Below are 25,848 nucleotides of genomic sequence, written 5' to 3'. Positions count from 1 at the left end.
TCACTAGTATTAAAAGCTGTCTTCCACTCGTCGCTCTTCCAAATGCGAATCAGATGGTAAGCTTCCTGTAAATCCAATATAGAGTAATTTTTTTTTTTTAATTATATTTTTATTGATAAATTTCATCTTACAAAAAACAATAAAATATACATAATTTTAAAATACATTTTCTAATTTATGTTTTCCGCAAGACACTTCCCCATTACATCCCCCCTCCCACCTCCCCATTTAACCCCCCCACTTTTTTATTCCCAATCTCCTTTTCCCTTTTTCTTCCTAATCCTCCTGTTCCTCCATTACTCCCTCCAGCTTTCTTCTCCAAATCTTTCTTTCTCCTGCTATATTTCCTTACATGTTACAGGATTTTTCTTGCTTCTCTTCATTCAAGGCTCCTACCAGCTCCACATATCTTTTGAGATTTTAAACTCTCTCCAGCTTTCCTATGTTTTTTTGAATATCTCCATTTTATCCTCTGCAATATGATATAGTTCCTCCATCCTATATATATATACAGTCCTTAGAAACAAGCAGTGCATTTTATATATATATATATATATATATATACAGTGGGGATCGAAAGTTTGGGCATCCCAGCTAAAAATTTGTATTAATGTGCATAAAGAAGCCAAGGAAAGATGGAAAAATCTCCAAAAGGCATCAAATTACAGATTAGACATTCTTATAATATGTCAACAAAAGTTAGATTTTATTTCCATCATTTACACTTTGAAAATAACAGAAAACAAAAAAATGGCTTTTGCAAAAGTTTGGGCACCCTGCAGAATTTATAGCATGCACTGCCCCCTTTGCAAAGCTGAGACCTGCCAGTGTCATGGACACAGTTGACCATCCCCTCCTCCTTAAACTACACTCCCTCGGCATCAGAGACTCCGCTCTCTCCTGGCTCTCCTCCTACCTATCCCAACGCTCCTTCAGCGTTACCTATAACGCTACCACCTCCCCCTCTCTGTTGGGGTCCCCCAAGGCTCTGTCCTCGGGCCCCTTCTCTTCTCCATCTACACCTCCCTCGGCAAACTGATACACTCCCATGGCTTCAACTATCACCTCTACGCCGATGACATGCAAATTTACCTCTCCACCCCTCACCTCACCCCTTCAGTCTCCGCCTGTATCACCCACCTGCTGAAGGACATATCAGACTGGATTTCGCTCCATTTCCTCAAATTGAACCTTTCCAAAACCGAGCTCCTAATCTTCCCCCCAGCCCATGCCCCCCCCCCCTCCCACCTTCTCCATCACGACCAACAACGCCACCATCAGTCCCACCCCGCAGGCCAAAGTCCTAGGCGTCACTCTAGACTCAAACCTGTCCTTCCAACCCCATGTCCAATCATTGGCAAACTCATGCAGGCTCCACCTCCGCAACATCTCCAAAATACGTACGTTCCTAACCCCAGACACTACTAAACAACTCGTTCATTTCCTCATTATTTCACGTCTGGACTACTGCAACTCCCTTCTCACCGGCCTACCTCATCACAGACTATCCCCGCTTCAGTCTATCCTGAACTCAGCGGCCAGACTCATCCTCCTTACCAACCGCTCCTCTTCTGCCACCCCCCTCTATCATTCCCTCAACTGGCTCCCGATTGCCCAACGCATTAAATTCAAATTACTAACACTAACATACAAAGCCATTCACAACGCTGCCCCAAACTACTTCACCGACCTGATACCCAAATACCACCCAACCCGTAATCTTCGCTCCTCACAAGACCTCCTACTTTCTAGCTCCCTGATCTGCACCTCCCACGCCCGACTGCAGGACTTCTCCAGGACTTCCCCCATCCTCTGGAACTCACTACCCCAATCCATCAGACTGTCACCTACCCTCCTCACCTTTAGGCGCACCGTGAAACCCCATCTCTTCAGGGAAGCCTACCCCACCCTCACCTAACAGCCGATCTCCTCCACTCCTCCTATCACTCCATCCCCCACAGCCACTTCCTCCTGTACCACTATCCCCTCCCTCCTAGATTGTAAGCTCGAAAGAGCAGGGCAACCCTCGTGTATTGTTTTGTTACTGTATTGTCTCATGTTCTGTCCCCCACTATTATGTACAGCGCTGAGCAAACCTTTCTGGCGCTATATAAATACTGTATAATAATAATAATAATAATATAGTGGAATAAGCAAGCCCATGGGTCTCTCGGAATACTCATCCCTGTAATCTTCTGTATTTGATGTATTATTTTCTCCAAATACTCCCATATCTTGGGGCAGTCCCACCATATATGTGCCATTGTTCCCTTTATCACACACCCTGTCCAACATAAAGGTGATTTCTCTGCTTGTTGCTTATGCATTAAGTGTAATATACCACCTTGCCAAACATTTATAATTAATTTCTACCACCTTTATATCAACAGCCCCGTGTGCTAATCTAAATCTTTTCTTTTTTTGCTGTTTGTTTAATGATGTCCCAAGCTCTATTTCCCACTTCTCTAAGAACGGTAGAGGAGTAGATCCCGATAATGTGGTAAGAATCTTATAGATGTGAGAAGTGACATGTTTTTGTATTGTACCTATACTGAACATTTGTTCAAATAGATTTAAGTCCTAGATCATTCTTAGTGGCTGTGGGAGCCTAGCAGCAAAATGTCTCAGTTGAAAATATTGCCATTCATCAGTCATTAAAAATAAATCCTTTTCATCTTTCAATTCCTGAAAGGAGCATATTTCCCCTTCTCTCATTATACCTTTTAACTGTGCATTTCCATCTTTTATCCATTTACCAGAAACACTCTTTCCCTGGTGGGAAGTAATTCGTTCCCACCAATGGTATTAACGGTGAATTATACTGCCATCCCATTTGCTTATAAATTATATATAAGCATATGAAATTTATGAGAAAAATTAATAATAGCGCCTATGGTCAAAATTGTATAACTTACTAATAGTGTACCAGCTGCAAAAAAACCACCATATATAAAGTGTACCAATTAATAAATAATTTGCGCTAGTAAATATATATAAATATATGTAAAGAAATCATCAAATCATAAGTCCAGAAAAATATATATATACCAATACCACAGAAAAATATAAAAAACTTTTTAAGTGCAAAAAAACTTTTGTGCAAAAGGAGTGTCTCAATATAAAAAAAGTGTCTCAATATAAAAAAATTTCATCAAAAAACCTTGATAATATAATGGCAGATCATCCATAAAAATATCTTCAGAAACGGAAGCTCTCCAACACACCGATCCTCATCGATCGAAATAACAGGACGAAAAACTTTGTAGTTAATCGAAAATCCACTTCTCCAATAGAAAAAGGACCACCTTCAAACGTATCCATGGGGGGAAATGCCAAGCACTCGAGAGAAACAGAAAGACTTCATGGTGCAATATTATAAAAACCAATTCCTTTATTAGATACTCATTGCACTTACTCAAGAGGTGTCCCAGCCGACACCAGCATCAACAGCAATCACATAAACGAGCCTGACTTCTCAGCACATGTGCAATAGCTGGCAGTCAAAAACGTAATGACATCACATCAATCAAGCTCCGCCCTACGCCTTTCGTCATCGACGTCCTCCCGCTCCGTGAGGACGTCGATGACGAAACGCGTAGGGCGGAGCTTGATTGATGTGATGTCATTACGTTTTTGACTGCCAGCTATTGCACATGTGCTGAGTAGTCAGGCTCGTTTATGTGATTGCTGTTGATGCTGGTGTCGGCTGGGACACCTCTTGAGTAAGTGCAATGAGTATCTAATAAAGGAATTGGTTTTTATAATATTGCACCATGAAGTCTTTCTGTTTCTCTCGAGTGCTTGGCATTTCCCCCCATGGATACGTTTGAAGGTGGTCCTTTTTCTATTGGAGAAGTGGATTTTCGATTAACTACAAAGTTTTTCGTCCTGTTATTTCGATCGATGAGGATCGGTGTGTTGGAGAGCTTCCGTTTCTGAAGATATTTTTATGGATGATCTGCCATTATATTATCAAGGTTTTTTGGTGAAATTTTTTTATATTGAGACACTTTTTTTATATTGAGACACTCCTTTTGCACAAAAGTTTTTTTGCACTTAAAAAGTTTTTTATATTTTTCTGTGGTATTGGTATATATATATTTTTCTGGACTTATGATTTGATGATTTCTTTACATATATTTATATATATTTACTAGCGCAAATTATTTATTAATATGAAATTTATATAGGATTTTTGGGACTATCAACATCTTTATCATATTTATTTGTCCTATCCAGGAAAGTGTTCCTATAGAGATTCTCCTCAGTTCGTCTTTTATCTTGTTTATTCATGGAATGTAGTTTACCTGGTATAAATTCTTAAGGGACAAGGTTAATTTTATTCCTAAATATTTTAATTCCTTTTCCCTCCATTTAAAAGGGAATTCTTCCTCCAAAACCTTTCTTTTTCTATTATTGGAACGTTAATATTTGAAATCTCTGATTTTGAAGGATTCATTTTTAAGTTTGATAAATCACCATAATATTTTAATCTCATTAGATTGGATAATGTCAATCTAGGGTTTACAACATAAAATATCATATCTTCATATGGTGCCACCTTATGTTCTACAACTCCTATCTGTAGCCCTTTTATATCATCACTATTTCATACTGTCACCAGAAGCAGCTCTAAAGACAGTACAAAGAGGACAACCCTGTCTTGTTCCATTATACATTTTAAAAAGCTACTAAACTTTCTTCTCCCAATCTTGGTAATCTTGCTTCCACCACCTCCTCCTCTTTTAGGTTTTTCGGTTTTACATCATATACCCTACTATAATATTTATAGAATGCACTAGCAATATCAGTGGTTGAATATGCCATTTCTCTGGTATCATCTTTAATTTTCTCTATGAAATGCCTCGATTTTCTTATTTCTTAACGTTCCCATTAAATATTTTCCTGGTCTGTTCCTCCATTGATATCTTTCTTTTGTCATCCTATTAAACGCTCTCCTCGTTTCTTGTTCCATTAATTCATTTAGCTCATCTCTTTTTTGTATTATTTACTGTTGTATCTCTTTTGCCATCTTTTTATGCAATTGTTCCAACCCCTATATTTCCTCTATTACCTATTTTTCTTCCACTGTTCTTTTTGTTCCCCGCTCCTATAGCAATCAATATTCCCCTTATACTGTATATGCCTTGTGCGCTTCCTATATCATAGCGACAGATTTTCCTTCAGTCTCATTTCACCTGAAATAATGTTCTATTTCTTTTTTTTTTATTCTTTCAGTCTCTTGATCCTGTAGGAGCGTCTCATTTAATTTCCATATATTTGTCTTATTTTGTTCTCTTCCCACCTGCAACTTCATTGTAACAGGAGCATGGTCTGATAATGATCTGACTTGTTTATCCACCTTCACCAAAGACTCTAAGGGGTTTATTTACTAAAGCTGGAGAGTCCAAAATCAGACTCCCTTCTGCATAGAAACCAATCAGCTTCCAGGTTTCATTGCCAAAGCTTCATTGAACAAGCTGAGGTTAGAAGCTGATTGGTTTCTATGCAGAAGGGAGTCTGATTTTGGACTCTCCAGCTTTAGTAAATAAACCCCCAAGAGTCTATGTTCAATCACTATATAATCCAGTCTGGAATACATCCCACGTGCAGGGGAGTAGAACATATAGTCTTTCTCTTGGATGTTTAATTCTCCAAGCATCTATAAGTTGACACTGATATAACATTTTTTGAATGGATTTTAGATATTTACCTCCTTCCCTCTGCACACGTGACAATGTGCCCATCCCTTGATCCATGCAAAAATTAAAATCTGCTGCCACAATTAATTTACCCTTCTTAAAATCCAAAAGTTTTTTTTTAACATGCTCTTCCGATAAGCTATTGGATTTTCGTTAGGACAATAAATATTTGCCAATGTACATTCCTTTTCCTGTAACTCCCCTCTCAAGAACAGACATCGACCTTCAGGATCCACCCACCTATCCTCCAATCTAATATTTTTTGCTACACCAATTGCTACACCTTTAGCATGTTTTGTTGGTGAATCTGCATAATACCAAGATGGATAATTTTTAGAATATAGCTTAACATTTGTATCTTGAGATATGTGTCTCATGTAGGAATAATACTTCAATAGAACGTTGATTCTCTATGAATCTTATGCCTTTTACATTATAGGTCATAAAATTAACTGCTTCCATTCCTTGTATATTATCTTTTCTCTTTCCCTTTTTTTTCCCCTTCTTTCCTACTTCTTCTCCCATCTCTTTCCCTTGTCTTCTTTTCCTCTCCCACTTTCCTCTTCTCTTTCTGCATTCGCCCCGAAAGAAGTATAGATATCTTTGACCAGGAATAGGAAGAAATCTCCACTATAATTCATACTTTTCCACCCTCCCACCTCACGTAAAACTTCTTGGCCCTAGTCTTGCCTTTGGAATCGTTTGTTGTCCTAATCTCACTTTTGTTTCCATTAGTAGGGTGAGACTCTGACCACATACGCCTGACCGAACCTGTGACCTCTTTGGGTCACAAATCCAGTGCATGTTGGCCTCCTGTGCACCGCCTAGATTGTATAAATGTCAACCTATTTAAGAGAAGAGAAAGGAAGGGGAAGAAAGAAGAAGAAAAAAAATATATATTTCCTTCCCTATTCTCTCCACTCCTCCCCTCCAAAAGATAGGGTTACACTTCTCTCAGATTTATAATTTTCCCCTCTACTCTTCCTCTGCTTGCCATCTCCCTCTTTCTTTCTCCACATTTTCCTTAACCTTTTGACCATCCTGGAATGTCTAATATCTGTAATTTCAATCTTTCACAAAAGTCTCGTAGTTCTGGGAACCTCAATCTAGCGGACCGTCCATCCTTCAATCTGATTCAACATGCTGGAAACCCCCAGCTATATTGTACATTTTTTTTTCTTTTTTTTAATCTTTTCCAGTAGTGATTTCAAAGATCTTCTTTTGGCCAATCTTTGTGGTGCTATAGCTGTAAAAATGTGAAGATTTATTTCTTCGTATTTTATTACTGGTGTCCCTCTTATTTTTTTCCAAATATTTACCGTATCTTCATAGTAATGGAATCGTACGATCACATCTTTTGAGGTTTCCAGTGCCACTCCATGGGATCGCCCCACTCTGTGTATTCTGTCAATTTTCAATTGCTCTGTTTCTAATCTGTCCAGCATTGTATTAAACACTTTCCTCATTATCACCATCAGATCTTTTCCTTGGGGTGCCTCTGGTAGACCCCGAATCCTCAAGTTGTTCCTCCTATCTCTGTTTTCTTGATCCTCCATCTTGTATAACAATTTCTTTTACTACTGTCGCATTTCTTCCAATTGCCTTTCCAGATTAGTTATTACTTGGACACGTTTATACAATTTCTCCTTCCTTTCTTCCACTCATGTTAATACCTGCCCCAGATCATTATGTATTACCGCTATCTTATTATTTATGGAGTGTTCTAATTTCGCAAACATTTCCGCTATTTAAATTTTTGTTGGCATTTGTAAGCTTTTTCCCTGTGCTTTAGTATTTTCAGTATCCACTTCATTTTCCATATGTGGGCTTTCTTCCACTTGGCTCAGGTTGGACTGTTCTAATGACACTGTGGATTGCTCCCCAGTGTTATTTCCTGTCATCCTTTTTCCGCTTACCCCCTATTGCCTCTCTGGGGTTTGCCCCTCAGAACTTTTTTCATGTGGGGGCATATATTTTTTAATTGTGCTTAAATTCATCTGGGGTGTTTTGGTCCCTCTTCCTTTTTTGGGTTTGTTCTTCATATCCTTGGTGTATTATTTTATCAGTCCAAACAAAATGTTATTTAGGCACTTTCAATAGGATTAAGAATTATGTTTTGACTCCAGTTTTCCTTTCTTTTCATTTGAGCAGTATTAACACTGATTTGCAAAATAAAATGTCCCCCTCCTATTTCCTCCCTCAGGACTCCTTCAGCTGATCTTCTTTTCCTCTTTTTATCTCTTCTGGACCCCCTGGTGTGACCCCTTTTTATGACTTTTTTCCTTTTTAGTGATATTTGTCACCAACCACCTCAACCCCCCTTAATAGTAAATTCTGTTGGAGTCACTGTTCCCCACGGGACCTTACACCATCTCCTCTCAGCATTTCTCTGCTCTACTGCTTCACCAACTGCTGTTATCCAGGGTGTCCAGAACTGCACAGGTTCTCTCTTCTTTTATGGGGTAGTCAAAGGTGATATAACTTGGGGGGTGTCACCCTCCAAAGGATCTGCAAGTCCCTTTTTGGGTCCGATCCTTCCTGCTCATTCCTCTGCTGTCCGGCTAGCGTATCCCAGTGCTCCTCCGCGGTGACCACGTGATCTCTTCCAACCTTCACCGCTCTATTCCCAGACAGGATCCGCCTCTCCACTGCTCTCTCCTCTGTCCGATGGCCGGCGCCTTCTCACCGCCGACGCTCCACCACACCAGGCTGGGGCTCACTCAAGGAAGGTAGGGTAGATGTTCCTCGCCTATCTTAAACTTTCCTTCTCATTATTCTAGGCGGTCCTCGGGAGCTCCTAGGTCATGCACCTTAACGACCCCATATTCAGGCCCCTCCCCCCCAATTTCTGGATTGGGTATGAGGCCAATATAGTGTAAAATTGATTTCCCTGGATGTGACTAAAGAGTTCAGCAATGAGTGGTAGAGGATGCTTGTTAGGTATAGTGATCTTGTTCAAGCTACGGTAGTCAGTACAGTGATACTTGTTTGGTATAGTGATCTTGTTCAAGCCACGGTAGTCAGTACAGGGCCGTAAGGATCTTTTCTTTCAACAAATACAGTTGCAAGAAAAAGTATGTGAACCCTTTGGGATTACGTGGAGTTTTGCATGAATTGGGCATAAAACGTGCTCTGAACGTCATCTAAGTCACAACAATAGAAGAACACAGTCTGCTGAACATAATACTACACAAACATTAGATGTTGCCATGGTTTAATTGCACATAACATGTAAACATTCACAGTGCAGGGAGGAAAAAGTATGTGAACCTTTGGACTTAATAACTGGTTGACCCTCCTTTGGCAGCAATAACCTCAACCAAACGTTTCCTGTAGTTGCAGATCAGACCTGCACAACGATCTGGAGTAATTTTGGACCACTCCTCTTCACAAAACTGTTTCAGTGTAGCAATATTCTTGGGATGTCTGGTGTGAATTGCTCTCTTAAGGTCTTGCCACAGCATTTCAATCGGGTTGAGGTCAGGACTCTGACTGGGCCACTCCAGAAGGCGTATTCTGTGCTGTTGCAGCCATTGTTTTGTTGAATTACTTGTATGCTTTGGGTCATTGTCCTGTTGCATCACCCATCCTCTGCGGAGCTTCAGTTGGCGGACAGATGGTCGTACGTTTTCCTGCAAAATGTCTTGATAAACTCTGGAATTCATTTTCCCATCAATGACAACAATCCGTCCAGGCCCTAAGGCAGCAAAGCAGCCCCAAACCATGATGTTCCCTCCGCCATGTTTTACAGTGGGGATGAGTTTTTGATGTTGGTGTGCTGTGCCTTTTTTTTCTCCACACATACTGTTGTGTGATCTTCCCAAACAACTCAATCTTGGTTTCATCTGTCCACAGTATATTTTGCCAGTAGTGCTGTGGAACATCCAGGTGCTCTTTTGCAAACTTCAAACGTGCTGCAATATTCTTTTTGGACAGCAATGGCTTCCTCCGTGGTGTCCTCCCACGTACTCCATTCTTGTTTAATGTTTTCCTTATTGTAGATGTGTCAACAAAAATGTTAGCATGTGCCAGAGATTTCTGTAGGTCTTTAGCTGACACTCTGGGATTCTTCTTTACCTCATGCAGCATTCTGCGCTGTGCTCTTGCAGTCATTTTTACAGGATGACCACGCCTAGGGAGAGTAGCAACAGTGCTAAACTTTCTCCATTTGTAGACAGTCTGTCTTACCGTGGACACATGAACATCAAGGCTTTTGGAGATACTTTTGTAACCCTTTCCAGCTTCATGCAAGTCAACAATTCTTGATCGTAGGTCTTCTGAGAGCTCTTTTCTGCGAGGCATGGTTCACATCAGACAGTGCTTCTTGAAACCAGTAAACCCAAAACAGGTGTGTGTTTTTTAAGGGCAGGACAGCTGTCAGTAACACATCCAATATCATCACACTGATTGGGGTCAAGGTTGGCTCACTCCTGGCTCCAATTAGCTCTGCGAGAAGTCATTAAGCTAGGGCCTCACATACTTTTTCCTCCCTGCACTGTGAATGTTTATATGTTATGTGCAATTAAACCATGGCAAAATCTAATGTTTCTGTAGTATTATGTTCAGCAGACTGTGTTCTTCTATTGTTGTGACTTAGATGACGTTCAGAGCACATTTTATGCCCAATTCATGCAAAACTCCGCGTAATCCAAAGGGGTTCACATACTTTTTCTCCAAACTTTCCTGAATGTAGGTTTTCATGTCCTAGGTCTCAGGTAGTGACAGAGGGTAAGTTTGGCCTTTCTGAGTAGTAGTGTTAGGCAGGAGGCCTACTGTTAATCATAAGACTAATGAGGAGGAAGGACCAAATTGGGCTTTTCGGGAGAACATGTCAGAAAAGTCAGCGTGGTTGAAGTGTATGGGCTTGTCTTTTTTTCAACCATACTAACTATGTAGCAAGTAGGTAGAGCTGGGACTTTGAGGTGGGCCAGTAATTGAGTGATTTTAATGCAGTTCTGGAGACAGGTCTAGGACCAGGACACAATCTCCCCTGTAGCTCAATCTATGTATGGGTTATGGAGTTTAAGCCAGGGATAACCTAAGACAGCGGGATAGGCAGGAGAAGTTATTAAAAATTAACTGATTGTCTCCCTATGTATTGCCCCAGTGGTCCGAGTAATGGGTATAGTACAAAAGGTGACCAGGCCCATGGATAGAGCCTTGTACACACAATGAGAATATCAGACGATCATCCTTTTTTTTTTTTTTTTTTTTTTTTCTTTTTTTAAATGCTAGTCTCATATCGAAAATGAAGAGGTTAAAAGTTACCAAAATTCTCATACGACAGAATACAACTTCGGAAGTGATTTCATTTATTGTATTGAAATGTATTCTTTAGTTTCTGAGCATGGATGGTCTTGGTGTTCCAATTTTTTTTTTCTTTATGAGTACTATATTGATTAATCGGAAATTGTTTGTTCTGGTATCGTACGAGAACATTTTTTTGTGTTTGTCCCTTTGGATAATTTTGTATCAACTGTCAGGATCGGCTGTCGAAAGCTGTGTACGAATGATCAGATTATCGTACGAATAATCACTTAAAAATCGGTATTTTTCATCCAATTTTCTGATCGTGTGTCTTAGACAGAGAGAGAGTTAGCAGCTAAAACTAAAAAGGGGCTAAGCACATTAAAAAAAAAAAAAAGCTGTAGTCGGTGTGTAAGGTCCCTATCAATGAAATTGATAGCTGCACCAGTGATGGGAGAAAGTGGCAGAAGTTGTGCAGGAGTGGGTCTAGCACCATATAGTCTATAGAGGTAGACCCCGCCCACACTAGACTTAAAATTTCCCAGCTTATTGGCGCAACTGGCAACAAAATGGCAAGTCCCATGAGGCATTGCAAGATTGACAGTTACAAGCATGACTCCCAAAGGCAGAGGCATCATGGGGCTTGTAGTTTCACAACAGCTGGAAAGCCGCCAGTTTGACACCCCTACCTTAGAGGATAAAAGAGTAGCGCCAATTTGCTACTAGACAAAGAAATAAACCTCTCTACATCTGTAAACGCTTGTCTGGATGGATGGATACTTGCATGGCTTCATGTAATGATTTTGGTTCAAGGGATTCCTTGATGGAGTAGGATAGGCCTAACCTAAACTGGCTTATTCGAACTGGGTTATTCCACCAGGAGTCAGCTGCCCAGCAGCAGAAATCAAAGCAATATTGTTTAATAGTGCATTAACCCTGACGTATTGGCCTAAGGTTCGTTTCTGCTCAATGGGCACAGTCAGGATGAATATAGAGTAAAGCTGGGGCCTTGAAAAATTCCTCAACTGGCCCTCGGGCTGGATCTTTTGCGGGGAGACCAAAAGCCCAAAGATGGGGGGGCCCCCCTTCAACCACTTAAAAATCAGTTTAACCTCCCTGGCGGTATGATTATTTCAGATTTTTGGTGCTGAAAGCGGTACCATTTTTTTGCATGGAAATATGTATTTTTTTAATTGTAGGCCTGTAATTTTTAGGAAAAACTCACTGAAATCTGTCCGAACAAGAGTCTAGTAAACATCCCGGGTATGATAAAATTTGAAACACAAAATCATAAATTATAATTTAATAAATAATCATAAAAATAATATAAAAATAATAAAAAATTTATTTCAATAATATAATCGAACCAAAAACACTGAAATTTGAAATATAGCGCCAAGTTCGCACATTGCTGAGCTCAGTCGCAGAATCGTTTTCAGTGTCTGATGAGGAATTTCCACACGAATCATTATCACTCAATTCTGCAAGTGGTTCTGATTTACTATCGCTGTTCTCTAGCTGATCTAAACCCGCTTTTGACGTAAAGGGACACTTTTTGGACGCCATGGACTTTTCTCAGTTTCCAGGCAGAAAGAACAGACAAAATGCAGGCAGGGCGCCGGACAAAGCACTCAGGACAAAATGTATGTGAAATTGGTTGAGACAGCAATGTTTTACTATGTAAAATGTAAAAAAAAAAAAAAAGACATTTTTTAAAATTTTTAAATTTCCCGCCGCCTGCGGCGGCGGCGCCCGTACGTCCCGACGTCACAGGGACAGGACACAGAAGCCGGATGCCGGCATCGGCCGGAGGAGATGGCCGGGGACGCTGCAGGGGACACATCGTGGGAGCGCAGGGTAAGGTAAGTGAAGAACACATGCCGGAGCAGTGCCGCATGGTATTCCCGAGTGTAGCTCGGGGTTACCGCTTTTGGTACTGAAATGTTACCCCGAGCTACACTCGGGAATACCGCTAAGGAGGTTAATCTGCTGAGCCTCAGAACCAGAAGAGCATGGCCTAAGCTTAAAGTACAGTATACAACTGTTTTTGGAAATTGGAAAACAAATGGGGGTCAGCAGAAAAATTGTCAGGCGGGTTCATTTTTGACCATGATTCTTGTGTTACTGCTGGAGGTGTTTCCCATACTGTGCCATGTGCAGAGACTTAATGTGTCAGTTTGCAAAGCTCTTAAACAAATAAATGATCCTCTGAAGAGTCAATCTTCAAAGAAATCTTCTTTTTAAAATTGCTTGTGATAATGTCACGCCTACCCCTAGCGCTGGATATCAGGCACTGCAGCTAACATGGGGTTCTTCACCTAAAGCAGCCCCTTTTCCCATAAGGCAAGCAGGCCAACCAGTACTCTGATTCCCCCTGGTCTTCTACACAATGCTGTAATGCCTGGCCACCATGCCGTCAGGTGCGAGCTAAGCACAGCATTCGGGTAATTGCAGTTGGCAGACAGGCAGAGACTTCCCATGACAATCAGAGTTCAAAGCAGGCAAAGTTCAGAGAGTAGTCTGGGTCAAATCAGTTGTCAGAAGGCAGGCAGAGTTAAGAGAGTAGTAGAATATCTAGCAGACATCATGCAGAGGTCAAGGCACCGAAACAAGACAGGCAAACAGGGATCTTGAAGCACATGTTGCAAACACTATTACAAGAATGACACTAAGGGTTTGGCAAGCTTAAAACTGCTTTGGTCTCCACCTAGAGGCTGTGTCTACATCAGTTACGCTAAAGGAGGACAGACAGATGGAGAATACAGCTCAGCCAAAACTAGGATGCTGTAATGAGACCCAGCTGCCATGGAACACAAGCCGTACATGCTCCTGACAGATGTCTAATAGTAGCCTCCTAGTTCACAGTAGCTGTTCCTTTTCATCTGAAGTTTTAGGCAGCTCAGTAGATTGTTTTAAAAAAAGGCCTGGAGTCTTTTGCAAATGCAAAAAATATAACCGGATACTAATATTTATAGGTTATGTTGATCCAAGGAATGTTTGATTGCCTTTAGGGGGATCAGGAAGAACTTTTTCTCTTCCCGGTGGAGCAAATTGGTTCATGCTTTATTGGGATTTTTTGCCTTCCTCTGAATTAACTTTTGGTATAGGTTTGTGTATATGGAGGTTTTTTAGTGTGTGTGTGTGTGTGTGTGTGTGTGTGTGTGTGTTGTATTTTTTTTTTCTTCTGCGGGTTGAACTGGATTGACTTGTTTTTTTCATCCAGATTTACTACAGTCATGTCCAAAAATATTGGCACACCTGCATTTCTGTCAGATAATGCACCACTTCGCCCAGAAAATTGTTGAAATTACAAATGTTTAGGCATTCTCATGTTTATTTCTTTTGTTGGTATGACACACAAAAAGTGGAGAAACAAAAAGCCAAATCTGACAAATTCCATAGAAAACCTCACAAATGGACTGGACAAAATTATTGGCACCCTCTATTTAATATTCGGTAGTACACCCCATGGAAAAAATAACTGAAATCCATCGTTTCCTGTCACCATTAATGAGTTTTACACCTCTCTACTGGAATTTTGGACCACACTTCTTTCGCCAACTTCTCTAGGTCTCACAGATTGGAAAGGTTCATTTTTCCAACTGCTGTTTTGAGATCTCTCCTCTAGTGCTCTATGGGATTGAAATCTGGACTCATTGCTGGCCAGTTCAATACTCTCCAGTGCTTTGTCTGAAACCATTTCTGGGTGCTTTTTGATGTGTGCTTTGGGTCATTGTCTTGCTGTCAGACTAATGACCTCTGACGAGAGCTGCTTTCTGACACTGGGCCCTACATTGCACCCCAGAATTCTTTGGTAGTCTTCAGATTTCAGAATGCCACAGACACGGTCAAGACTTCCAATACCTGAAGCAGCAAAGCAACCCCAAAACATCAGTGAACCTCCCCCATGTTTGCCTGTAGAGACTGTATTCTTTTCTTTTTGTGAAAAAGTAAAAGTATGGGCTTTACCAAAAAGCTGTAATTTTGTTTTGTCTATCCACAGCACATTCTCCCAAAAGGATTTTGGCTTCTTCCCACGTACGTTTTGGCAAACTCCAATCTGGCTTTTTTATGTTTCTCTGTCAGCAGTGGGGTACCATAGCATCTCTTTTCATTCAGATGTTGATAGCTAAAAGTTGTACCCTGCGCCTGCAGGTCAGTTTGAATTTGTCTGGAAGTTGATCGAGGTTCTTTATCCACCATTTAAACAATCCTTCATTGCAATCTTTGATAAATTTTTCTCTTTCGTCCACGCTCAGGAAAAAAGTGCCATGGGCTACAAATGTCTTGACAATTAACATTGAACATTAAGATCCATGGAGGTGGACTTGTAACCTTGAGATTAAACATGCTTTTCCACAATTTTTGCTATAAAATCCTCAGACCGTTATGTGTTGCTTTTTCTCTTCTCCATGCTCCATGTAGCACACAGAGACACACAACAGGTTGAGTCAATTTTTCACCTTTTTTAACTGGTGTGATTTCTATATTGTCAGCACCTATTAATTGATACAGGTGAGTTTAATTACAAATTGCAGGAGCATCACAAACTTGAAATGCAGTTATTTCTTAGAATTTTGAGAAGGTGCCAATAATTTTGTCCAGTTCATTTTTGGGGGGTTTGTGTGGAATGTGTCAGATTTGGCTTTTTGTTTCTCCACTATTTTGTGTCATACAATACAAACCAAAGAAATAAACATGAGGGTGCTTAAACATTTGTAATTGCAACAATTTTATGGGCAAAGTGGTGGATTGTCTTACAGAAAAGCAGGAGTGCCAATATTTTTGGACCTGACTATATGTAGATAGATGTGCTGATGGCACTGCTTTTGATGTTGAAGGGAAGAAAGCATAATGTGTCTGCTGCATTAAGTTTCCTTAGCTGACCACTGCGTCTACGGTCCTCAACATTTGTGCATTTGAACAGCATATATTGAAACCCCAGTTTGCTTTGATATCTTTGCCAGGGAGAGACCTTTCTGGGGGTGTTATTACTTCCTTGTGTCTTGTTGCTGTGCTCAGTCTTGCCATAGTGTATTCCCTGTGACATGAAACTGTCTTCCACAGCCTCACCTTAGTAGCAGAGTTTGGCTGTTCCTTATCCAGTTTTAAGCCTCTACACAGCAGTTTCAGTTAACTACTTCCAGTCCAGACACTTTTACCCCCTTCCTGTCCAGGCCAATTTTCTGCTTTCAGCGCTGTCACACTTTGACAATTGTGTGGTCATGCAACACTGTACCCACATTAATTTTTTAGCATTTTTTTGAGACCGATAAAACGTTATTTTGGTGCTATTTATTAAGCACTGGGATTTTTATTTTTTTTGCTATATAAATGAAAAAGTCCATAATAAATAAATCAATAAATAATCTATCTTCATAAATCTTGGCCAAAATGTATTCAGCTATATTTTTAATAGAAAAATAACCCAAATTAGTTTATAACCAAAAATGTTTATTTTTTTTGTAAACATATTGTCACCCTAGCCGTACAGTGTCACCATAGTGACACTGTACTACTTGTGGGGGGTGATGAAGATTTTTTTTTTTACACTGATTGCTTTTATACCCATAAAGGCTGTAAAAGCAATTATTTCTCTTTCTCTCTGACTGCATTCTTGCAGCCATTGAGAAATACTATGAGAGCTGTGATTGGTCACAGCTTGTCACATGATACAAAGCTGTTGTGAATAGCCTTTTACCATGTGATCTCTGTGATCATGCACAGATTTCACTGGTAGTAAGCAAGGATGTCAGACATGACATCTTGCTTATTACTATTCATGTGATCACTGATTGGCCAATCGGTGATCACATGATCGGGACCTCACACAGAGGTCCTGTACAACGACCGGAGGACACAGCGGGCATCGGATCGCGGTGCCACGTGCTCCCAGGCTAAAATGGCGGGCGCCGTTTATGAACTGCAACCCGCCCCTGCACTGCTCCTGTCCGGCCGTTTATATACATGGGCCGGAGAGGAAGTGGTTAATGACTGTGTTTCAACCTACATATGAAATTGATGCTCATTAGCGTCTGCTTGGTATAATTGGTTAATAATACATCTACTTTTAAACCTACAAAATCAAGTGTAAAAAATGTGCAGGTGTAAAGCCTCGTACACACAATAATATTTTTTGTTTTTGCATGCTAGTTTCATATTGAAAATGAATAGGTTATTAAAGTTACGAAAATTCCCATAAGACATAATACAACTCCCCACGATGATGTATTGTAAAGTATTCTTCGTTTCCAAGGATGCACTGCTTTGGTCACTCAATTTTTTTATGGACAAATACTGTACTGATTAAATGAAAATCTATCATGCTGTTACTGAATAAATTAGAAATTTTCGTGCTTGTACCTTCAGATAAATTTGCATGAACTGTCGTGATCAGCTCTTGAAAGCTGTGTACTGACAATCAGATTTTTGGACGATTGCTTTGAAAGCGGTATATTTCGTCCGATTTTCCTTATCGTTTGTACTAGTCATAGAAATTGATGCTGGTTTGTAGCCAAAGGGAAGTTGTGCCAATTATCGATTTTGATTTAGATTTTTCTTCTGTTCGCTCACTACATTTTTTAAATTGCGAAAAAAAGAATTAAAATATAGATTTTCGAAAGCATGGCTACTAAACAGCATTAATTCACACTTGCCTAAAACTTTTTCACAGTAGTAAATATGTGTGTGTGTGTGTGTGTGTGTGTGTGTGTGTGTGTGTGTGTGTGTGTGTATATATATATATATATATATATATATATATATATATATATATATATATATATATATATATATAGTGGCAGTGCGGTATTCTGCCACGGTGGAAGTCATGGTGGTGACCCAGGATTCTCAACCAGGCAGAGCTCCAGGCAGTTCTCATAATGCAGAGGAAACTGGTTTATTGCTTTCCTCTTTAGTTTGTAAAGCCTGTTTTGGGACCTGTAGCCTGGAGATTTCTAAGAGATTTGGGAGGGATGAAATCTCCAATCCTGGGCCCATGTTTTGAGAGCAGCCAGCGTGCTGATTGCACAGGTGTGTGCAGGCCTTTTTGTGGAGGCCAGGCCATGATTCTGGGCTCCACCCTGGCAGACAGGAGGTCTCTGCCTTGGAGTCATGAGGGCTTCACCAAGGAGAGGTGGAAGCCAGACTAGCTGTGTGCTAGAGGTTCGCTTTGTGCAAAAACAACCTTTTAGAAGGAGTCTGTAGGAGACTGACATAAATCGGTATACCTGAGAGAGTCAGAAGGCTGAATATTGTTTAATTTGTTTGATGGTGGATACCCCTGCATGGGAAGCATTTATGGAACTTTTTCTTTTAAATAAAATTGGGCAAAGAGGCCCTTAAAAAAAAGTGAGTTGCCGTGTGCTTTTAAAAGAAAAGCTCTACCATTTGAAGCAAGTTCCCACTATATATATATATATATATATATATATATATATATCTTTTTTTGTTTGTTTTCTATTTCATTGCTCTCTTTTCCATATCTACATATGTGTTTTTTCAGTGAACTCTTTACTGAGCCTAGAGTAGCGAGACAGTTGCTGCAGAAAACAATAAACTGCTGTGCAGTCTTTTTTTGTTTTATATAGTGTAGGATTTATTATATATCATATCAGTCATATACTGTATTCTTGAAAATTGATTGTGATGTGTTGTAAATGTTTTCATAAAGTAATAGCTTTAATGTGATTTGCTTCCTTTTACTGTATTTTCTTTTCAGGTTTCAAACATTTTCATGTTACACCAGTGGTACAAATGTTATCATGTATAGAAAAATTAGAAATTGATTTTGATTTGTTTGATAAATTTACAGATGGAGAATTGGCTGATATTCTGTACTGTACTCCAATATATATACCATTTTAATTCAATATATATTCAGAAAACAAATTTCTGTAGCATTGACTGAGGGAACACAGTGTTACGGTAGTACGCAACAAAGGGTTATACTGCTGTTTACAGGAGAAAGGGACACTGGGCAAATAGAAACAGAAGTTCAGTCCTCTACAGGTTGTACTCTTTCCACTTCACACTTGCTCAGTTATGCAAAGTGCCTTCAGGGGAATAGATGTCTCCTTCCTCTCTGCTACATTTCTCGCTTGAATTAGAAGTTTTTTCTCTACCAACAGTTACTGGTAGATTAAGCTCTATACAGAACATCCTGAAAATCTCTCCAACAAGTGCAGAATTTCCCAGTTCAACTAGTGTTCTTTCTGTGACAGTCCTGTAGTTGGCAGTGTATTTCAGTTGGGGCTCCTCTATTTAGGTTAGACCAGTATGTCTGGGGTTTCCTTGCTCAGTATTGGAACCAGAGCTGTGACTGTTCACCTGTATTCATCTGTGAAGGCCCACTTTTGTGTAGATGCAGAACACTGGCAACCTAAATCTCCATGAAAGTGGGGCTCCTTTCCCCGCTGGGGACTGCTGGATAAACACAGAAACCTCAAACTGGTCCAAAACCCTAACCTATGGTGTGTTAATTAGGATACAAATGTATATACTTCACAAACAGCCCTGGGGAAAAGTTGGACCCATATATATTTCAGCTTTTTAAATGGTATATACGATCAATTCATTGAATTTCCTGGGATCAATCACTAGACTTGTCATTACTGGTATCAATGGCTGGATCAAGTGGGGCAGTCTTAAGGGGTCCAGCATGTTTATACCCAGCTGGGTACCCTTTTTCAACTTGCATCCATGTATGTTGAAGTACTGGAACCTGACCTGGAGAAATAAAGGAACTCTGTAATACGGGATAGGAAATCATTGACCTGCATAAAGCATTCTTGCATGATTGCTTTGCTAACCAGTGCTTAAGCCTGAGAGCCCTGTGGATCTGGACAGAAAAAAAAATATACTATGGACAACCTGACCAGTATCCAGCACTGCATCTCACAAAACATTTAACGCATCAATCATCTGGAGAACGTAATAAATATCAACGCCTGCAGTTTTTTGGCTGTAGTGTCCTTTTAGGAAGAAGGATCTATTTTGGGATAGTCAAAGCCTTCTTAAGGAAAAACACAGGCAAGTCAACTATGGTGGATGTAGACCATTTTGTGACAAACAAAACCTACGAGTGCCAAGGACTAGTTAGGACAAGGAAAGTTCATTGTATGGCACAGATAGTAAAGAAGGAAAAACAAGCAGTCATTGAGGCCTGAACACATGCACCCAACATCAGCAATGAAAACAAGTGGGAAATTGAAATGTCTGTTGAGCCCAAACAGAGCTTGGACTCCTCAGCAGTCAACAGTGTGCAAACACCAGTAAATGCAATGGCACCTGTCTGCTAGCAAATGTATGGTGTCAGAAACCCATCTTAGCCTAAAGTGCTTGGACACCTCAGCAGTCCTAATTATAAAAAAGGGGGGGTGAACTGCATCAATGAAAAAAGAGCAAAGTGTAGGCGTATAATACTTGTAAGCAATTCTATTAGAATAAGTAGAAAGTACTGAAAAGAAAAAAAAATGTAACCTCCCCTGTCATACAGACCACCAGATAAAGCACTTTCTACACAAATGTCATCTTTGCTGACTCAGAGTCATCCGTGTTTACAGAATTGATTCAGCACCTTTTTCTCCTGAAGAAATGTTATTTTGCTTAGTGGGTTGAGCCGTTTTTTAAAAAATGCAGAACCCCCGTCTGTGATATACCATAGTAGATTGTTAATTGAAGTATAATAATTATAGTAGATAGAGGGGACTTTTTTTCACCACCTAGAATTTGGTGCAATTATGTTTGTTTTATTGGTGTTAAAATTATGTACAATAAAGAGTGACTATTTTTTAGAAACAAATACAGGATGTGTGAATTCTATAGCATATTGCTACATTATAGATCAATTGAATTATTCTGTTTCAATTTGTCTACTCAGTGATGTGCCTTATATAAGGTCCCATGGGAAAAATATTTTATAGTATACTGGTATAAGAATGAAGGCACGCCACGTTAGTGCACATGATCACAATCCAGTATTTTAATCTGTTGAAATGCTTGCTACAGCTGGCAAGGTGTGAGATGTGAGTAGTTATAGCCTCTAGAGAGCTATCCTTCAGTTTTTATGCGCCTAGAGTCCATTTCTCCTGTAAATATAACCCTGGGTTGCTTATTACCAAAAAGCTGTGTTCCCTAATGGATGTTGAGAAAAGGTTTTTATGGTGAGTGCAAACATCCTATTTTTAAAAAAATAATTACTAAATGAATGCAATTAAACTATTTTTATGCAATTTTATAGGCCTTAAGTTGTTACTGTGTCCTTTTTTTTTTTTTTTCTCCTATTTAGGATCTGTTTTCCAATTCAGATAAATCACCTACCTCGAGAGACACTTTTAACAGTTACGCTATATGCAGTGTCTCTTCCCCCTCCTGGAAGTTCCTCTGAAGCCATCAAGCAAAAAAGAAACCCTCCGCCTATTCCTCAGCCTCTAGGCTGGGTCACCACTCCCCTCTTCAACTTTAGGCAGTAAGCTGTTCATACATTTCCTCTATTAATTTACAGTTGTTTTATGTTGGTTAGTTGTGGACAGAAATCTTGATTTTGGTTACATAATGGGGGTGTTCTATTTTTTTTTTCTTTACAGTTAGTCTAGGTTTTCTACAGATGCCCACATTTCTTGTTGCAAAGGCCGCAATAAGTGGTAACTTTGAAAATAAAGTAACTTTTGCCAGGCCTCTAAAAGATCTAATAGTTGCACCTTTTACACTTTCCAATTCACTAAGGACACCAGCATTTGTGTTGCTAGTGAGTGAGATTATTTGCATTTTAAGTTCAAATTTGTTTCTCCTAAAAAAAAAAAAAAAAAAAAAAAAAAAAAAAGACTAAACGTAGTGCTCTACAGGTTTGCCTCATGGTTTGCCACAGTGTGCGTGTGTATGTGTGTGTGTGTGTGTATGTATATATATATATATATATATATATATATATATATATATACATATACAGTCAGGTCCATAAATATTGGGATATCAACAGAATTCTAACATTTTTGGCTCTATACACCACCACAATGGATTTGAAATGAAACGAACAACATGTGCTTTAACTGCAGACTGTCAGCTTTAGTTTGAGGGTATTTACATCCAAATCAGGTGAACGGTGTATGAACTACAACAGTTTGCATATGTGCCTCCCACTTGTTAAGGGACCAAAAGTAATGGGACAATTGGCTTCTCAGCTGTTCTATGGACAGGTGTGTGTTATTCCCTCATTATCCCAATTACAATGAGCAGATAAAAGGTCCAGAGTTAATTTCAAGTGTGCTATTTGCATTTGGAATCTGTTGCTGTCAACTCTCAAGATGAGATCCAAAGAGCTGTCACTATCAGTGAAGCAAGCCATCATTAGGCTGAAAAAACAAAACAAACCCATCAGAGAGAGAGCAAAAATATTAGGTGTGGCAAAAACAACTGTTTGGAACATTCTTAAAAAGAAGGAACGCACGGGTGAGCTCAGCAACACCAAAAGACCCGGAAGACCACGGAAAACAACTGTGGTGGATGACCGAAGAATTCTTTCCCTGGTGAAGAATACACCCTTCACAACAGTTGGCCAGATCAAGAACACTCTCCAGGAGGTAGGTGTATGTGTGTCAAAGTCAACAATCAAGAGAAGACTTCACCAGAGGGAAAACAGAGGGTTCACCACAAGATGTAAATCATTGGTGAGCCTCAAAAACAGGAAGGCCAGATTAGAGTTTGCCAAACAACATCTAAAAAAGCCTTCACAGTTCTGGAACAACATCCTATGGACAGATGAGACCAAGATCAACTTGTACCAGAGTGATGGGAAGAGAAGAGTATGGAGAAGGAAAGGAACTGCTCATGATCCTAAGCATACCACCTCATCAGTGAAGCATGGTGGTGGTAGTGTCATGACGTGGGCATGTATGGCTGCCAATGGAACTGGTTCTCTTGTATTTATTGATGATGTGACTGCTGACAAAAGCAGCAGGATGAATTTTAAAGTGTTTCGGGCAATATTATCTGCTCATATTCAGCCAAATGCTTCACAACTCATTGGGCGCCGCTTCACAGCGCAGATGGACAATGACCCAAAGCATACTGCAAAAGCAACCAAAGAGTTTTTTAAGGGAAAGAAGTGGAATGTTATACAATGGCCAAGTCAATCACCTGACCTGAATCTGATTGAGCATGCATTTCACTTGCTGAAGACAAAACTGGAGGGAAAATGCCCCAAGAACAAGCAGGAACTGAAGACAGTTGCAGTAGAGGCCTGGCAGAGCATCACCAGGGATGAAACCCAGCGTCTGGTGATGTCTATGCGTTCCAGACTTCAGGCTGTAATTGACTGCAAAGGATTTGCAAACAAGTATTAAAAAGTGAAAGTTTGATTTATGATTATTATTCTGTACCATTACTTTTGGTCCCTTAACAAGTGGGAGGCACATATGCAAACTGTTGTATTTCCTACACCGTTCCCCTGATTTGGATGTTAAAACCCTCAAATTAAAGCTGACAGTCTGCACATCTTGTTTGTTTCATTTCAAATCCATTGTGGTGGAGTATAGAGCCAAAAATGTTAGAATTGTGTTGATGTCCCAATATTTATGGACCTGACTATATATATATATATATATATATATATATATATATATATATACATATATTACACACGCACTTTTTTTTCAGGTCCATGTCCCTTTTTCTTTCCATATTTCTCAGTGGCATAGCCCCCAGCTGTCTGCTGCCTCCTGGGATACTCATGTTATACATCCCAGATGTTTCAGGGCAATATGCAGTACATTTACTGCGATTTGACATCAGGGGCTGGGTGCAAGAACCTGGAAGAGACAGCTGTCTCCCGATGACAAAATGTATGGTGGCATGTGACCAAATGTGCAGCAGGGGAAGCAGCAGATTAGAGCAGAAACAACACTGGAATGACTAGGTGTTGGTATATTTGAGGATAACAAACTGCACTGATCCAGTGATGGTTTTCCAGCGTCACTGTTAGGACCACAGTATATACAAAGGTCCCTTGGCGTGGGCACAGTGGCTTGTGCATATATTTGCAAATGTGTGCAAACAAAACACTGCGCTTTTATCATAAACTGTTAAGACAGGGTCAATTTGGTTGTTTTGGTTGTTTTGCAGGTTGGCTGTTACGTGTTTTGGGAAATCCTTTGTGATGTCGTTAGACTTGCTTCTGTTGAACAGAGAGGAGTACACACGGACTGAAAGTTGGCCGGCCAACTTTCAGTCCTTGTGCTCTGCTTTATAACTATGCTCTGGATTCTCTACCTATACTTGCCAGCACTTAATGATTTGCAGGATAAGTGCCTGGGTTTGAATGTTTGTTCTTAAAAATTAAGCTATTATGCTAACGGAATCTTTATGTAGCTATACTTTCAGTACTTAAAAATACATACATTTTTTTTAATTCCTTTATCATATGCTAGTTTTCCATGGCAGATTTACAGTTAATTTTTGGAGTAATAGCAGACATAGTAACTTTTGGGAATGTCACTAGTTCATGTGACTGTCTCCTTGAATAATGTTACCTTTTCTCATTTCAAGGTTTTTAACCTGTGATCGCCGATTACTGGGCCTTTGGCCAGCCTCAAGGCATGGCAGTTCTAGTTTCAGTACACCAAATGTAAATGAGCCGGACAGCATAATTCTACAGGTAAATGGAAAAATATTAATTGCATGCATATATGTCTTAATGTTGTCTTATTTAGTTAATCATTTAGGTAATATTTAATTTATTTTTCGTTAATCGTTATTATTTTATCGTTAATATTATCATGTGCTATTCTGCTTCTTTAGACAGACGTAACCTAACTGTACTTTCAGGTGAAAAGGGGTGTAATGTGCATTAACCAGCAACTTGATGATCCAGACAGAAGGTTCTAATATTGTGATTGTGCATTTCCAACCAGACTGAATCCAACACTTACATACTATAAAATATATAAATGCTGATTTGCAAAATATTTTGAGAATCTTCACTGAAAATGTTACTATTCACTTCAATTATCCAGCCATGTTAGATGAAATACATCAACAGGATTTTGTTTTTTACATGATTAGATAAAAAAGTGATTACTCACACAATTTATTGCGTGACAGTTCTTAACCCTTTTAGAAAATTAGCCTAAGTCAACCCTTAACCAATGAAAGCTTTTAAGCTTTTTAGTTATTTTTCACAATGTAATTCAAGCTTACTTGTAAAGTCTTTATTTTGTGTTTCCTGTCTGTCTGTTGACCACCTCTTTCCAAAACTTCCAGGATCCCCTGCATACAGCTGATTCTCCGTTGTTTGTTTTCAGTTTCTAAGGACTACATATACATATCAAGGTGTACCTTGTTGCCTGCAAATATTCTTGTATGGATTTTCTGTCCCGAAGCTCCTCCTCTCAGCACCTTGGTAGCTCAGAAGGCAGGCTCTTTGCGAAATCTGTGATACAGCAGTGCCTACTCACAAGGCATAGTGAATACTTGTCACAGAATTCAAGGAAGTAAATGTGTGGAATTCTCAACAGAGTAACTTTGCAAGCTTCAAGATATTTTAGATTAATAGGAGTAGGCTAGAAATAACTGAAATACAATGTGGAAGTATACGATTTTAGATGTAACCTGTATAATCTGTATACAGTATTAGATTGTAATAAAGAAAGTGTCAGGTGAGCACATTCCTTGTTCTTGACAAGGAAAAGGTTGTTTTAAGGACCGAACCTTTTAAGGTGGTGTCTCTTTTTCACTATAATGACAACATAGTTTTGCCATCCATCACTATTACAAAAGGAGATTTCTCTCCATTCCTTGTCTGTAAGGTTGCCACCTGATCTTTCATTAAAATTTTTCTGTATGGATGTTTCAGCCTTTGATGCCAGTTTTGAAAGCAAGGTTTTGTTGGTGGCTCCCTGAGTTG

The 25,848-nt window shown here is 39.6% G+C and overlaps 1 protein-coding gene across 1 annotated transcript in view; it reads left to right on the top strand.

The window, feature by feature from the left end:
* PIK3C2B (phosphatidylinositol-4-phosphate 3-kinase catalytic subunit type 2 beta) overlaps positions 1 to 25,848 on the top strand; it is a 343,678-nt gene that overhangs the window by 144,327 nt on the left and 173,503 nt on the right. The window contains exons 10-11 of the mRNA XM_089669402.1: positions 21,238 to 21,417; positions 24,492 to 24,600. Coding sequence (XP_089525528.1) covers positions 21,238 to 21,417; positions 24,492 to 24,600 — 289 coding nt within the window. The remainder of the gene's footprint in view (positions 1 to 21,237; positions 21,418 to 24,491; positions 24,601 to 25,848) is intronic.

This window comes from Staurois parvus, unplaced genomic scaffold (assembly GCF_062004578.1).
Source record: "Staurois parvus isolate SC_StPar_1 unplaced genomic scaffold, SC_StPar_1.0 ptg000074l, whole genome shotgun sequence".
Lineage (NCBI taxonomy): Eukaryota > Metazoa > Chordata > Amphibia > Anura > Ranidae > Staurois > Staurois parvus.
Note: the sequence above shows the minus strand (reverse complement) of the source record. Positions and strands in the feature narration are given on the sequence as shown.